The sequence below is a fragment of the Echeneis naucrates genome, chromosome 7 (assembly GCF_900963305.1).
Source record: "Echeneis naucrates chromosome 7, fEcheNa1.1, whole genome shotgun sequence".
Lineage (NCBI taxonomy): Eukaryota > Metazoa > Chordata > Actinopteri > Carangiformes > Echeneidae > Echeneis > Echeneis naucrates.
In genome coordinates, this window is record NC_042517.1 from 12,591,794 (window position 1) to 12,606,531 (window position 14,738).

Consider the following 14,738-nt stretch of genomic DNA (forward strand, 5'->3'; position numbering starts at 1 on the left):
AACTGATGCTCGTTTAAAAAAAAAAAAAAAAAAAAAAAAAAAAAAGTGGGGATGTCTGCTTACGAGCCAACCGTCTCTGTCTACACAACCAAACCAATAGCCAGTCTCCGTTTCCTACGCTGAATTGTTGCTAGGCAATGCTGAGGAATTTGGTGCGTGACCATGAACTGGAAGCCTTTGTGCAAATCACCACTCTAAGTTCCTGTGACTATCAGGGGCCGTTCACAGCTCCATAAAAGACGCTACAACCATTTCAGGGACATATTTCCAAAACACTAGGACTCACATCATGCTATTAAATACAAAAGAAGAAGAAGAATGGAAAAATAGCTTTCTTTTGACAGGGCCAGCCTGTGCATTTTGATTACTTTTTCTCCTTAGTCCCACATTACCCCCCCCCCCCAACACTAGCCCTTTTTACAAGATGATTGCTAAACTTTAGTAAGTTTCCAATTTTAACTCCCAAGCAAGTCCTATTAGCTCTGTACTTTTGATTATCCAAAATTGATAGCAAAGTCTAGCTTCTCCATTTTAACAACCACTCATCATTATTATTATTATTATTATTATTCACAAACTGATCTTTTTCTTATCACATGGTTGCCATTGGTTTTTCAATATACCATTGGCTGCTTCCACGGAGGAGGAGGGACAGAAACAAATCAGCAGCCTCTTTATACAGCAGAGGCAGTTTTAGTCTACAACATGGGATGTCCATGGAGCACTTATAGCATGACAGTAATCACAAAGCTGCGTTTTTATTGCCACACAGTTTATCTTGCATCACAAGCACTTAAATCATTATTGCTTTATGGTTAGAAGCACAGAGATCAAGGCTGCACACACACATAACCATGAAGCCAAAGATTTAAGCTCAGAAAAGGGTCCGAATTTTCTGCGTAGTCATTGTAACCTAAAGTAAGTGCTGCTTGGAGGTCAACAGATTAACAAAAGGGTATGACACACCATACTCATGTTGGAAGAGTAGTCAGGTTGGGAGTGCTACATTGGATTGTTGCAAATCCACAGGCATATTACAGGAGTCAACACATCTCAATGACTTCTGGGAAAAATGATATGAAAAAGGCATTTTTTTTAAAACTGCATACCATTTGAGGATTGTTCAAAAACTGTCAATGCAATGCTACAAATCTTCCCAAGAATATTTTAAAACTACAAACCAGATTCTCCCATTAGCAGTAAGCCTGAATTAGGTAGGCGTTATTCGCTTTTAAATATGCCACGTAACACTTCGACTGGCATTAATAAGCAGCCGCAGCTTAAAAAAAAAAATAAATAAAACACTCCATAGCTCCTGGTCACGACAACAAAAGTGACTACTCGTGGTAAAATCTGTCCGTCCTATCAAAGCAATATTTAGATAGGCTCCAACTCGGACAGATGAGGCACTGGAAGCACGGCTAAACTTCCCTTTATTTTATTAATTTATTCTTTTGTGAGTCCTCATTTTTGCAGTCATTTTGTACAGAGTTTCTTCAGCCTCTCCACTTAGGCCACTGAAAGCTTGTGGAGCAGCACTGTCCAGAGCTACACAACCATGCATCAACAACCCATGCAGGTTGATATAATCTAGACTGTTGTCTGCCCGGCAGCCTGGCCTCACAGCTCTTATCCCTGTGCTCATCATCACGGAGACAATGAGAGCAGCTCTCAGTGTAATAGCCCTCACTGTGGTTTGTCCCACTGCTAAACCCAAGCCTAAATGGGCACGACACCGACAAGCCATGTCACACCTCACACACCTTACTAAGAGGGATGTACAGGATTTAGCTAATTCCTGACAGTATCATGCTAGATTTATTTTTGTACTTAGAAAAATATCCATTAAATTGTCTGAGAGGCATTTACATCACAAGATTAAACGTCACACGTTGCACATTTCCAATTTGGACAAAATCAACATGTGCCTAGAGATAGTAAAATTAGACAGATGTAACACCATTTTAGTTGCATACCGTTTACAGGTGAAAAAAAAAATAATGATAGCTTGATGATCAAACCAACTGATATTGTTTGTTTGAAAGCAAGATAAACAGTAGTTGGGAAATGATGGAAGTGCGCTAAAAGGTTCAGGAGCAAGTGGACAGCGAGGTGTCCACCTCCTCTGAGCGGTGTTTGGTTTCTGGGGGGGTGAGGGAAGGATTCAGCAGGAAGCCCTGATAAAACCATCATGCCCATCCCCCCTTCCCCGAGACCAAAGAGGCAGGGGCTGGGAGTCGCATGTGAGGACTGTAACCCAAGAGGTCTTCACTCACATGACTGAGCAACTCTTGGCCTTCTCCTTCTTGAACGTGGAGGAGAGCAAATCTGACTTGCTGGGCAGGTGGAGGAGTCTTTTGGAGAGGCGGCGGGTGGGGCTGGGCTTTTGGAGAGGCTGCAGCTTGTTGATGCAGGCCATTGCTGCGGTGCGGAAGACACTGTGGATGCTCTTCTCTGAGGTGAATGCCGAGCACTCCAGGTAAGCCTCTGCACCCAGCTGCTTGGCCATGGCCGAGCCCTGCAATCAGTGGAGTCACAGGTTTGCTGCAGCGTCACCATGCGAGTCAGGATGAAATGCCCTCGCATAATCCATTTATTGGTCAAGAAATGAAAAATTGTTGCCTTGCCATCATCAAGTGGGTGACAAGTTACTCACGCTGTTCTTTGGGCTCCCGATTCAAATTAGTTTTTTTTCCTACCATTTTTAAAATCATAAATCCAGAAGGATTAAGTTGCTCAAACATTTAAAGAGTCAGATTGCAAAAATAAATTTGTGATACCAGAGAAAACTTAGGTGCTTAAAGCCTTAACCTATACAAGGCATGCATAAAGTCTCTTTACAATAAAAAAAAAAAAAATTATTCCAAAAGCAATCGATGAGACATTGTAATCAGATTTGCTGTATGTACTCAGTAGTTAAAGTTTTTAATCACATTGCATTTGTGTATTTCAGGTACCCTGTTGAAATAGGTAGTGGTAAATGCCCTAACCCTTGGAAGGGATGGCCCTGGCCACCTGGTTCACCAGTTATCACTCCCCAGGACTTCTTTCTGTGGGGTTATGTTAAAGATATTATATACCAAACAAAGATATGGGACATCACTGACCTAAAGCAAAAGATCTGATGCCATTGCGACCAATGATGAGGTGATGCTACAGTGAACATGACAAGTTTATTAAATGTTCAATTGCTTTTGTAATACATTTAAGTTGTAAAGAGCCTTCATGGACACCCTGTATTCTGATACATCAAAAGCCCTGCTTCTTCAATACTGCAGGGCCTCAATATAAAGTACAAACAAAAACTGAACACCGAAAAATAATTATTTATACCATTTAAGCGCATTTACCATACAAACATCTTATTCCTTAAAATGTGTTACTGTGTTTATTGTCTCACCTGCTCATAAGTGATAGGAGTCTGTTTCTGATTGGACAGCTCCATCAGTGTGCAGACATCTGTGCGCAGGTCAATTTTACAGCCAATGAGCAGGATACGTGTACTTGGACAGAAGTCCAAAATCTCAGTTTTCCACTGTGGAAACAAAATAAAAGCCATCTCACTGGATCGGTTTTGTTTAGCAACGTGCGAAGGAAGAAGAAAAAGCAGAGGCCATTACCTTCTTCAGACTGCTGTCCACAGTGTCAGGACGGCTGATATCAAAACACAGCAAAACTGCATCTGAGTCACTGTAGCACAAGGGCCTCACATTATCATAGTATGGAGAACCTGAGGACAAAGAAAGAGTCATCAATGTGGGTAAAAGACGAGGCATCTCTGATATGATTATAAAGAGTTCCATATGCTACAAGAGACATTAGCAAGTTAGACATCTGAAATGTAAATTTGAGTTGAGTTAAAAATGAGTTTTATATGGTTGTATGCGAGATAAGTTTCAGATGGATCTTTCAGCCACAATTTTGGCATGTTGCCAAATGCTTCTAGATGTTTTCATTATCTTCACTGTGAAATTCTGACACATGGTTTCTGTAGTTTGCAGGTTCCCCTATTTTTGATTCCTATACATTTTAAATTGCAGGGTTACATTTCTTGTGCATCATCACACAAGAAATATATGTAGCAATGCCAAAAGTAGAGGTCCAGGCCTATAGGCAAGGCAAGACATCTAAGGCTCTATTGTGCTAAGGATCAATTTATTTTAAATAAAGATTGTTGCTGGTATTGATCGCTGTGACAGGCAGTTGGTCAGAGCAAAAAAGTGTGATTGAGAGAGCAGGAGAATACAGCTGCAGGGATTATGTGGAATCTGCATCATTTCTCTCGCCGAGTCTCACTTTGCTGTCCCTGGAGCTGCTCTTTTCCCTGCTCCTGTAGCCTCTGCTTGCATTTCAGAGGGAGAGAAGATGACAATCGAGCATTAAATCCTCATTGATCTTCTCTTGCAGTAGATTACGCAAGTGGAACAGTGGGGCTCGGGGCAGGCAGACGCTCCCACTCATGCTCAGAATCCTTAAGTAAGCCACCCACCCCCCAAAATCCTCTGCTCGGTGCCGATACCTCCAGTCCCTCTGTTACCACAGCAACAGCCTTGGAATCCACCATCTACATCAGGCACTCCTCCCACCTCTTCATAAAGGCTCGCCTTAACTGCCAATCAATCATTTTACACAGCAAACTGCCCACCCACCTATTGCCAGGGACATTCCTCTGTTCCAAAACAGAGCTGAGGACTGCAGACACACATCATCACACAAAAAGCACATATCCACACATTGCAGTGCCACACCTAGTGAAACACACTCACTATTTAAATTTGGCAGCAGGCAGAGGTGATTTCAATTTGTGATCGAATGAAACAGAAGAGGCTCAATGGGATTACTGTTTACTTTAGGCTCCGTGTTAATCCCAAAAGGAATTCAGTGTTCCCCTTATAGCAACTGATAAAAGCAGTCTATGTAATCACTCATTAGATATTACACAAGCGCCCTAATTGAGTTACAGTATGGAAAACAATGCATTGGAAGAAAAATGTATGAAAATGCACACGCAACATGGATGCTCGCATTTAAAATCAGTTTCATGAATACTTAATGGTTTTCCACATTATCAAAGGGTAAAACTGAATTTGCCAGCTGCCAGGCGCTGTGAGTGGAATAATGACAAGCTGTGATGAAATTCCTCAGGGCTCAATGTCCTGAAGAAAGTAAACACCACGGCAACGGAACAAAGGGAGTTGCTTTTTGCATTACAACTCTGTTTCTTCACATCTGGAATGAAAATTACCTTCCATAGCAAATTAACTAATACATTCTCATGCAAGTAAATGACTTGCTGCAATGATAATTTCAATATGGCAGACATCGCCACCTACTCTTAGGCCTAGAGCAGAGAAGCCACACTTAGCTGAGAGACAACTTCACGTTTGCCAACGGAGTAAAATTGAGACATTCACATCAGACTAATGAGCACCAGTAGGATGACGGCTCTTTGTATGGAGGTGTCATGTCTGAGGTATCTCATAGCAGAGTCAGACACAGGGTGCCCTATAAATCTTCATCTCCTGTGAGAGGTTATCACACAGTCGGGAACCTGGGTGTGATCCTGCATTAAACAGCCACTGATCTGAATGCAGAAATCAATAGGAAGCTGCACAGAAGCTGTGCAGGGGGTCCAAGAGCCTTTGCAATTAAAACTGACAAATTAGTCACCCTGCCAATAGGGAAGGAGATGACAGGGACATCTAGGGTTTGTGTTTGTTTCTCAACCCTGTTAAAATTGATTTTATCTCCTGTTCTGGACAAAGAAATCTGTAGGCGTATATTTGTCTCAAAACCAAAAGGAAATAACACAAATCAAATGGTTGAGCAAATGTTAGTATTTAAAAGCCCATCAACATGCTGTCTGTGCACAGTAGCAGCCTTGCCAACATCTTCCTGAGACTACAGGCCCCAGTTTTTAAAATCCTGGAAGAAAACAGTTGCTATAGTAGACAGAAAAAGCCACAAGGAAGAGAGGAGGGAAAGCATGAGTGTGTCCTACTGAGGCAGATCACAAACAGCCCTCCTACGCCATTAATCTGTCACCCCCTGCAGTCCCATATCATAGGTTACCAGTTTCTTGTTTCCTCTCTTCCCTCCTCCTTTTCATTGCAACGATCCAGAAACAGATCAATGCAAATGCAGTACTATAACATGGCCCAAATGTTTCCTTTCTTCCATTTCCACAACAGATGGGGAGTTTCTGAGGCATGAAACGTGGAGAGTGAGGCAGACCAACTGGAGGATGGAAGGAAAAGGAGAGCAAAACCATGCGGCTGAACTCCACTCCATCCGTCTTAATGGTGTGGTGCCCAGAGCAAAGTGTTGAGGAAATTGGGCCAGAGAAGAAGTAGGCTTCACAGGCCGAGATGGCGGGCCTTGTGCTGGCGCATACAGGTGGGGGAGGGGAGGATTCACTTGTATGTGTGTGCATGCCCATTTCTGTGCGTGTGTGCTCGATCAACTGCGTGACATGGTCCGTCTTCATCATTAGCACACTCCTCTCTGAGATTGAGAATACAGGGGGTCAGACAGATTAATGATCCAGTGACGGGATGACTCAGAGGTTTGGGGATGGGAGCAGCACTGCCCCTCCTCCCATACTCAGCCAACTGGGAGCTGTGCTGCAGAAAACTGAAGACCTTATAGACGGGCCAAAAAAAACAAACTACAATGTGTCAGGCAGATCTCTGGTTTGACATGCCAGAGTCGGTCAGAATCAATGCTGAAGCCCCCTACAGAGAGAAAGAGAGCACGGCTCTTTGTTCCCAAGCAACATTACATCTCCAGTGCTAACGAGCTTTACTTTATAACGCAACACCATCAAAGCTGATCACTTTGGATTTTAGAGACAAGTCAAACCGCTGACGGGTTTAAAATATTTAACCTTAGGCCTTAATGTGCACTGAGATACAGGGGTCAGTGAACTACCTGAATAGTTTGTAAAATTCAACACCTTTATTACAATCAAAAATGAACCTTGTGCTGTAGTTAACCAAGTGATCAATCACCAAGTCATTTAAAACATATATAAATGTCAAACATTGGATGATTTGAAGAGCTACTGTTTTGCTGTCATTTGCTAACAAAACAGGCAATTTGAAAAATCTATTTAGTTTTTCCCCAGACTTTACAGAGCAAATGATCTTTTAAGCATACAAGTTATGGCCTGATTGATCTAGAATAAAATAATCAGTTGTAAGCCGACTGAACCTCAAACTTCACTAAAATGACTTTAAACTGAGTGGCCATTAGCAATGACTAATAAATCACCATTAACAACGCCTTTCTTTTAGAATTGTAGAGATTGTTTCATCATCTTAAATGGATATTGGGTTCATTCCAAATCAATCTCATTTATGTATTGTAAAAGAAATTTTATATACAGTGCCCTTCAATACTATACAGCCTTATCAGCGAGCAAATTCAACCTGAAATGAATCAGTAACACCATAACAAGTTTCATTATTCACCATTCATGAGTCACAGCCATTGGACGATGTTCCCCTTTCTCCCCTTTTCATCCAACATGTCCACTCAGACGCAGCTGATTAAAACTGGTGGATTGATTTTGGTCTGTAAATCCACAGCAGAGCTGGGAGAAGAAGCTGCCTGCCATGTGGAGCTGATGAGGTCAGTCCAATCAGTGAAGGGGAGTCGGGATAATGAGTGGACCCTCCCGATGCGGAGGGGCCACAGTTGAACTCCACGCAATTAGTGCAAATTACAGCAAGAAGAGGAACCTGTACGCGGTGACCAACAAATAGCCCCTTTGCCTGTCATCCATCACCTGGAGCCTGACAGGAGATACATGAATTAAAAAAATAAAAATAAAAAAGGAAATATGAGGGAGGAGGTGGTGATATATGGTTTTCTCTAAGTGGGATCAGACAGGGATAAGTCTTTAAATCAAACCCCAAAACCTTAATTTAATGAGGTGATTAATAAAAATATTCACATCACCATAAATTACATATAGCTGTTGGCAGTAATTCTATAATCCATTATTGCATTCTTCCTCTCTTGCTCATGTACAGTAACCTAAATGTTGTGTTTTCTATAACGCTGTGCAGTACATGTTTGTTTCTGGGTCCGTCAGTGCCTGACTTGCTTATTTGCCCCAAAACAAGCGGCTCAATTTTGGATTTTTTTGTAAATAAAGAGGGATCAAAAGTAACAGGATTCAAGAGAAAAAAAAAAAGTGACAAAGAAATTGTAAAAGGGAACAAAAGAAAGTGTCTGACAGTCATTGGGTCGGCCCTCTTCAGTGTTAATCCCCTGCTTCATGCTGTAGAGTGGGTGACCTCGGGCAGCATATGGAGGCGAATGCAGGTCACCAGAGTTTCTGAGCAGCCTCCTGCATGTCTGCTCCAGAAACCCTTGCTGCTCAACAGGATGCCTCTGTGCGCCCATCATCCCCAGGCACCAGGCCCACTCTGGCCAGACCAAAGTCCACAGTCTGGGATTAAAAAGTAGGATTTGGTCTGGGGAGAGAATTACACTCACTTTTTCCTATTGCGTTTGGACACTGGGGAGGGGTGGTGTGTGGTGGTGGGGGGGGAGATATGAGAACACTGAATACTGCATCATCTCATGTAAGTGGGACTGTTACATAAAGGATTTGTTGCGCGCACACACGCTAGGTTTCTCAGCCATGGTGACCCAGTGAAGCTGCAGCAGCATCCAGCACCAGTGTGTGTGTGTGTGTGTGTGTGTGTGTGTGTGTGGACGTAGGCTGGGGAGGAAAAAAAAAAAAGCCCATTGTGCAGTGAGCATGAGGGGAATCAAACAGGTGCTGCAGACTTATGTTCACAATATTCAGGTCAACACACTAAACAGCCGATCCCTCCAGAGAGAGACACTGACACATTGACCCTCTTTTTCACGCTTTGTGTAAATGAACATATGATGCACAAAGTCAGCAACAACAAGCGAAGCAGAATAAATCTCCATTTTCCACAGTGATTATTCGTGCAGAAATGTACAGAGCTTTGCCCCCTCCCCCCCTTATCGTGGAAAATAAAGATTTGGCGATAAAAGAATACATTTGTATTTTACAGGCAATTCAACAAGTGTGGATTCTGTGTGCTCACGTCAACAATGAGTATGAACTCTGGGCATAAACTTTAACACCCCCCCCCCCCCCCCCCACAGTGCACAGCCTGGGGAGGGTCGGTCAGTTACCTGAAGTGTCCCACAGGCTGAGCTCCACTCGCTGCTCCTCCAGCTCCAGACAGGCTGTGTAGTTTTCAAACACGGTGGGCACGTAGGTCTGAGGAACAACCAGCAACACGCTGCCGTTAGTGTGTGTGTGTGTGTGTGTGTGTGTCTGTCAGCTACAGGTCATCAAATTCATCCAGCTACATCAGAGCAGCAGCTGATCGCATACTCGGGATTCAAGCAGACTCCGTCAATTTGACGGAATTTCGGATCAATCAACAGTTGAATCTCTGCAGCTGCAGATCGAGCCAGCACTGGCAGCAGGCTGCAGTTTCCCTGAGCATGCAACGGAAAAGCCTGTGCAATTCAAGTTATTGTGGTGAAGGAGAAGAAAATAAGCCCAAAAAAAAAAAAAAAAAAAAAAAAAAAAGGAGGTGGGGGGCGAAAATTCAGAAAAATGCGCTGATTGTCTTCCTGCCATACCGAAGCATTTTACGAAAACATAACACTCTGATAGTAAGATCATTTTTAGTTACCCCCCCACACACCATGAGCCCCATCAGAGCTTACCTCTGGGTAACAATCCTTGGCCAGGACTTGCAACATCGCCGTTTTTCCGCATTGGACGTCTCCCACAAGAACCAGTTTACATCTCACCACCAGCGGTTGTGTATTTCTCCTTTCCTTCATGGCGCTAAGAGTTGTCCAGCTTTTTCTTTTTTTTTTATTTATATTTCGGAGAATAATATGAAAAGCAAGCGGCAGACCAGCCCCAGAAACCGTCCCAGTGAGGTGCAGCCCCGGAGTCCGGCTCTCTCAGGATGCCCGCAGTTGATCTGATTGAATTTGCCACTGCGGCTCTTTATAGAGGCGAGCAGCAGCCAATGGGAGCCGTCCTTTCCTCAGGCTTCACATCCCTCACTGCACTCAGCCATCAGCAGCACAGCCAAGGTAGGACACCACTGGGATCAACTGGCTTTTATTTCCCTCTGCTTTCCTCACAATATATCATAAAGCGAGGATTTCTTTTTTTACTGCAGCCTGGCAAGTAAACATAACATTATGCACTAACTGTCTCAGCTCTGTTTCTCACATCCGGGGATTGTGAAATACAGCAGCCAGCAGTCAGCCTCTGCAGAACTCACCTGTGGGGTTTGTCTCCTGTTCTGCTGCTAATTGATCGGTTGCATTGACTAGATCAATAGTGAACCACTGGCTGAGCACAATGGAACTGAAGGACCAACCCACAGTGGACTAATTAGTTTACTTTAATCTGCACTACGAGGTCAAGTCAGCTTAATCCAAACCGCTCGTCTTCTTCTCTCTGAAAGCATCTTCCATATTCACGGCTGCTCTGAAATTTGCTGACTTTGCTGCTTTAGAACTGAACTCCTTGAGTTTAGATTGTCTAGACGAAACAGTGGTGCTGGCTTTAAATCCCACAGTGACTCTATCAGCCCTCCATAAGCACAGACAGATAAGATTTAAAGGACTCTTTAGTGAACGTTTGCTGATCAAAGGGCAGTCTGACCTGTGTCAGTGTAATACCGCCACGCTGACCTGTGGTGGGACGGTGCGAGGCCCCCTGATAGGTGTCAAGCTATCGGCTGTCTAGAGGGTCGGCTCAGAGGTCTGTTCTCTTCTGGTGCTGGTCAAACCCCTGGAGGCACACAGACAGTGACTTTCACACCACAAAGGTTGTTTCTGTATGGAAATGGCATCTCATTGTTAGGAAAGGTAGAATTAAAAGATAAAAGTCAATTAACTGCCTTCTCCTGTGTCTGGCAGCTCACGGTCTAATTTACTTACTGTTGCCTTGCAGTTTCTACACCAGCGGGTCAAAGCAATTTGCGTCTGATAACAAACAGGCTGCACCATTCAACCCATGCTGGGAGCTGTCTATGGTTTACAACCCAATATGTCTTGTTGTCATAATACACAGCTCTAAATTATTTGGGCTGGGCTGCCGGCCAACAATGACATGTTTTGTGTTGCTTAACACTTGAACATGGACATTTTCTCTCTTTATACATAGTATTTCTCTACAATAATGCACTGTGATCTGTGCTAAAATGATACAGCCCGCCATCACTGCAAAAAAAAAAAAAGAAAGATGTTTTACAGGTGAAGCTATTCGAAAAAGAGAAGTCAGACTCTTAAATGAGGAAATGAAGACAAGTGAGAGCTCGGGAAACATGGAGGTGGGGCAGGGAGGGATGTGTCTTAGATAAGAAAGGAAATAAATTCAACTTTCATAAAGGGTCTTACAAATATGTAATTGGTACATATTATGGTAAGCTGGTTGTTTTAATATTTAGCTTGTTGATAAAGGACACAGCATTATCAGCATGTTTGTCACATATAATAGACCACAGAGTAATATGAGTTGTGATGAAGACAATGAATGATGAAAGACGTGATAGTTCATGAATCGTTCATATGCAGTTCCTGAACAACCGTGAATGTCTTGGAGTTTGTAAAATGTTATTATGCTGTTTTCATGTTAGAATACATTGGACATGCTGATTCAAATTCAGCAAACATTGAAACATGAAGAAATGCATGAATTCCTACTCAGTGAAGGCCAGAGTTAGGCGGCTCTTCACTTTTGCCATATGCCTATGCTATCAGGAAGACTAGCAGCTAAAAATAGAGCTCTGTGTTAGTATAAAAAAATCTTTAAAATATTTTAGACCATTGAAATTTAAAAGTCTTAAATGAAAATGATATTAAACGGTGATAATACAAGTAAGTGCTGAAAAAAGAGGGCTTGGATTTCAGACTGCTTAACTTTTTTTTCATGCACAAATGGATGATAAACGCATTAACAGTTACAGTGTAAATTAAAGCGGGAATGTGTTCACATAGGCTTCAGCTGAGTGGAGCCCAGATTTCAGTGCTATGCTGCCGATTGAAGCAAACCTGAGAACAGCAGTACACACGGGGAGAAAGGGACGGCTAGTCAGAAATCAAGTTGCAGATAATGAACTCTTCATGACTTTTCTAAACTAATTGCATTGAATATATTACTGTCTGTGCAGTCGCTGTAGGACTCTGATGGGACAGGGAGCGGCAGGTGGCTGTGAATAATCATCGTGCTTAAAGTGACACCTTCCAATATGGCGAGTTGGAGGAGGAGGTGGCTGGGGACAGGAGGCCGCACAAGGCCTCAGATAAACAGATAAAGCTGAGTCACTATCTCTCTCCCAGGGTTCTCAGGCGTTTACAAACCACACCAGGACACTTTTTTATTTTCATGCTGCAATATCGTCAGCAGGGGCTGATGGAAACCGGCACTGCCAGCATGAATTTAACGTGTAATATGCCACATTTTTCATATGCACCATGTGACCAATCAGAATTATTTCAACAGATTTATGTGAAAGGATTAAAGAGGATCTTTTTGGTTACCTGTCCTCACATGTTGCATTATGACATCTCCTGGAAGGTGCATGCATGATGGAAATCTTATAATGAAACATGAAAAACCTTGATTACACAAAGTCACCGATACACAACTGTCAAAAATACAAATGTAGGATGTAAATTAATGTTTAATCTCTTTATCTGAAAAGATTTTATTTCCAAACCCAAAATATTTTTCAATGTTTATGTCATTATGTCTAACCATGTTTAAAGTTTTTCATTATTTTCTGTGCATGTATATCTGTTTAAATATAACAGTGCAAAAATCATTGTGACATTACAGATTTAGATGATGAGTGCTCGACAGCACCAGTTTGACCTGAAGGCACCAACGTCCAACTTCCGTCCTCTGTTAGTTGTGTTGTGAATTATTGAGAAGAAATAAAAGCAAACGGAAATGTTACTTGAAATGTTTTTTTTTTATTCACCCCCTCTTTCAAATGTGCTGTTGACAAAAGATGCGCACCGTACACATCATCATCAGACACAGTTGGATATCATTTATCCCGTCAACTTGTCAGAAACTACAGAAAATGTTGATGGTATTATTAGACCAGACAGCTTATTCAGTATTGGAGGTGGGTACAGCATAACAATCAGTGCATTTATTGCATCATAAAGCAGACATATAAATGATAGTAGTGCAATTATACCCCATCGTAACTGAGGAGATTTCTTGATAGTCTCAGATAGTGTCTCGTCAATGCTAGACTTTGTATTGCATACAGAATTTAGGCAAGTGGAACATAATCAGAAATAATAATTGTAAAAAATTGTGCTTTGGATGTCCAAAGGACAATTCACCTTTTATAGAAATTTCCTGCATTAGAAATAAAATAAACAGGAGTAGTTGAGATATATATATATATATATTTATACGACATATGATATGTATCATTTACATGATATATATATACCTTTTATATTATAAATACAGATATCTATGTGTATATATCTTTGAAATTAGAGGAAGGTACTGTGCTTTCTGTTCCATCAAATAGAAGTTATGTATCTCAAACCTGGTCCTTCAGAAATGAATGTGTGTGTCAGTGGAAACAATCTTTATGGTGGTCCTAAATAACTGCAGTGCATCGTTCTAAAAAGAGAAGAAAATAAGTAAACACGTGCTTTAAGAGGCTTTCATAGTTTTGTGTAGTGACTAAAACAATCCTACTTCCTGTCAGCAGTTGGTGTTTCTGTGAAATTTAATGACGATGATGACTGAATAATAATAATAATCTGCATATTGGATATACAGTATGTACAGTTAAGCCTTGATAATGCATACATGTGACTGGTTATGATATTTTGCTTTGACAAGTTATGTGAGGATGGTCCTAAAAAGCCTTTCTGATGAAAAAGGAATACAATATGTCATGCACATACATTAGATTATTTACATAAGTGGTATGTTGTTTGCTGAATTCTATAGTTTTGCGTGATAGAAGCACGTGGAGCAATCTAAGAATTTTAGTGCATGATGAAATGCATCCATTTTTGTAAGTGCAGTGACAGAAAATCAAGGCAAACCAATGCTTAAATTAACATCAAATATTTTGGATGAATATTTTGATAACTGCCAAAACACTTAGTTGTACTTTCACCTGGAAATGGTACATATTTATGTGAATTAATAATGTATGTCCTGTATGGACAGAGGCAAAACTTTGGGTACAAAACCTCTAGTAATATAAATACACCACCAGATGTCGCCCTCCATGTTCATATAAACCTGCAACACTCATCGTGATTTTAATTGTTTATGCAAAAAGACAATGAGAGAATCTATTCGTGCTTATTAGGAAGAATCCTTGCACAATTTGTGGCCGTGGTCAGAAAGCCAAATTGTCTGTTGATGAAGCTTTCTCAGTCCTGTAGCACAGAGCTGTAGTGGATGCTCACTGTTGTTCACAGCATGCCTCTTTGTCACTGAGCAGCTCTCTGAGCCGATAGCTACAGTCCATCCAATACACCACAGAATCCTGAGCCTGGGGCAATGTGTCTCTCCTCTATTATAGAAACAAATGTATTTAGTGTGAGTGATTATATCTGGCTATGCTACAAACCACATTTCTCAGTGGAAGATATTTCACTTATTTCTTTGGGCTTAAAAAAAAAAAAAAAAAAAAAAAAAAAAAAAAGCATGCCACAGT

The 14,738-nt window shown here is 41.6% G+C and overlaps 1 protein-coding gene across 1 annotated transcript; it reads right to left on the reverse strand.

Moving 5' to 3' along the window:
- Positions 1-2,272: 2,272 nt before the first annotated feature.
- rnd1b (Rho family GTPase 1b) lies at positions 2,273-9,849 on the reverse strand. The gene is made up of 5 exons (XM_029505837.1): positions 9,730-9,849; positions 9,184-9,271; positions 3,621-3,730; positions 3,401-3,535; positions 2,273-2,518 (listed from the first exon to the last, which is right to left on the reverse strand). The coding sequence occupies exons 1-5, from the start codon at positions 9,847-9,849 to the stop codon at positions 2,273-2,275; spliced, it is 699 nt and encodes a 232-aa protein (XP_029361697.1).
- Between the last annotated feature and the right edge of the window lie 4,889 nt (positions 9,850-14,738).

Bases quoted from the DNA above. Each gene is read 5' to 3' on its own strand.
- rnd1b (XM_029505837.1), bottom strand. From the start codon at position 9,849: ATGAAGGAAAGGAGAAATACACAACCGCTGGTGGTGAGATGTAAACTG. The intron at 9,272-9,729 runs GTAAGCTCTGAT...GTTGTTCCTCAG, and splicing joins CCAAGGATTGTTACCCAGAG to ACCTACGTGCCCACCGTGTT. The intron at 3,731-9,183 runs GTAACTGACCGA...CTTTGTCCTCAG, and splicing joins CAGCCTGTGGGACACTTCAG to GTTCTCCATACTATGATAAT.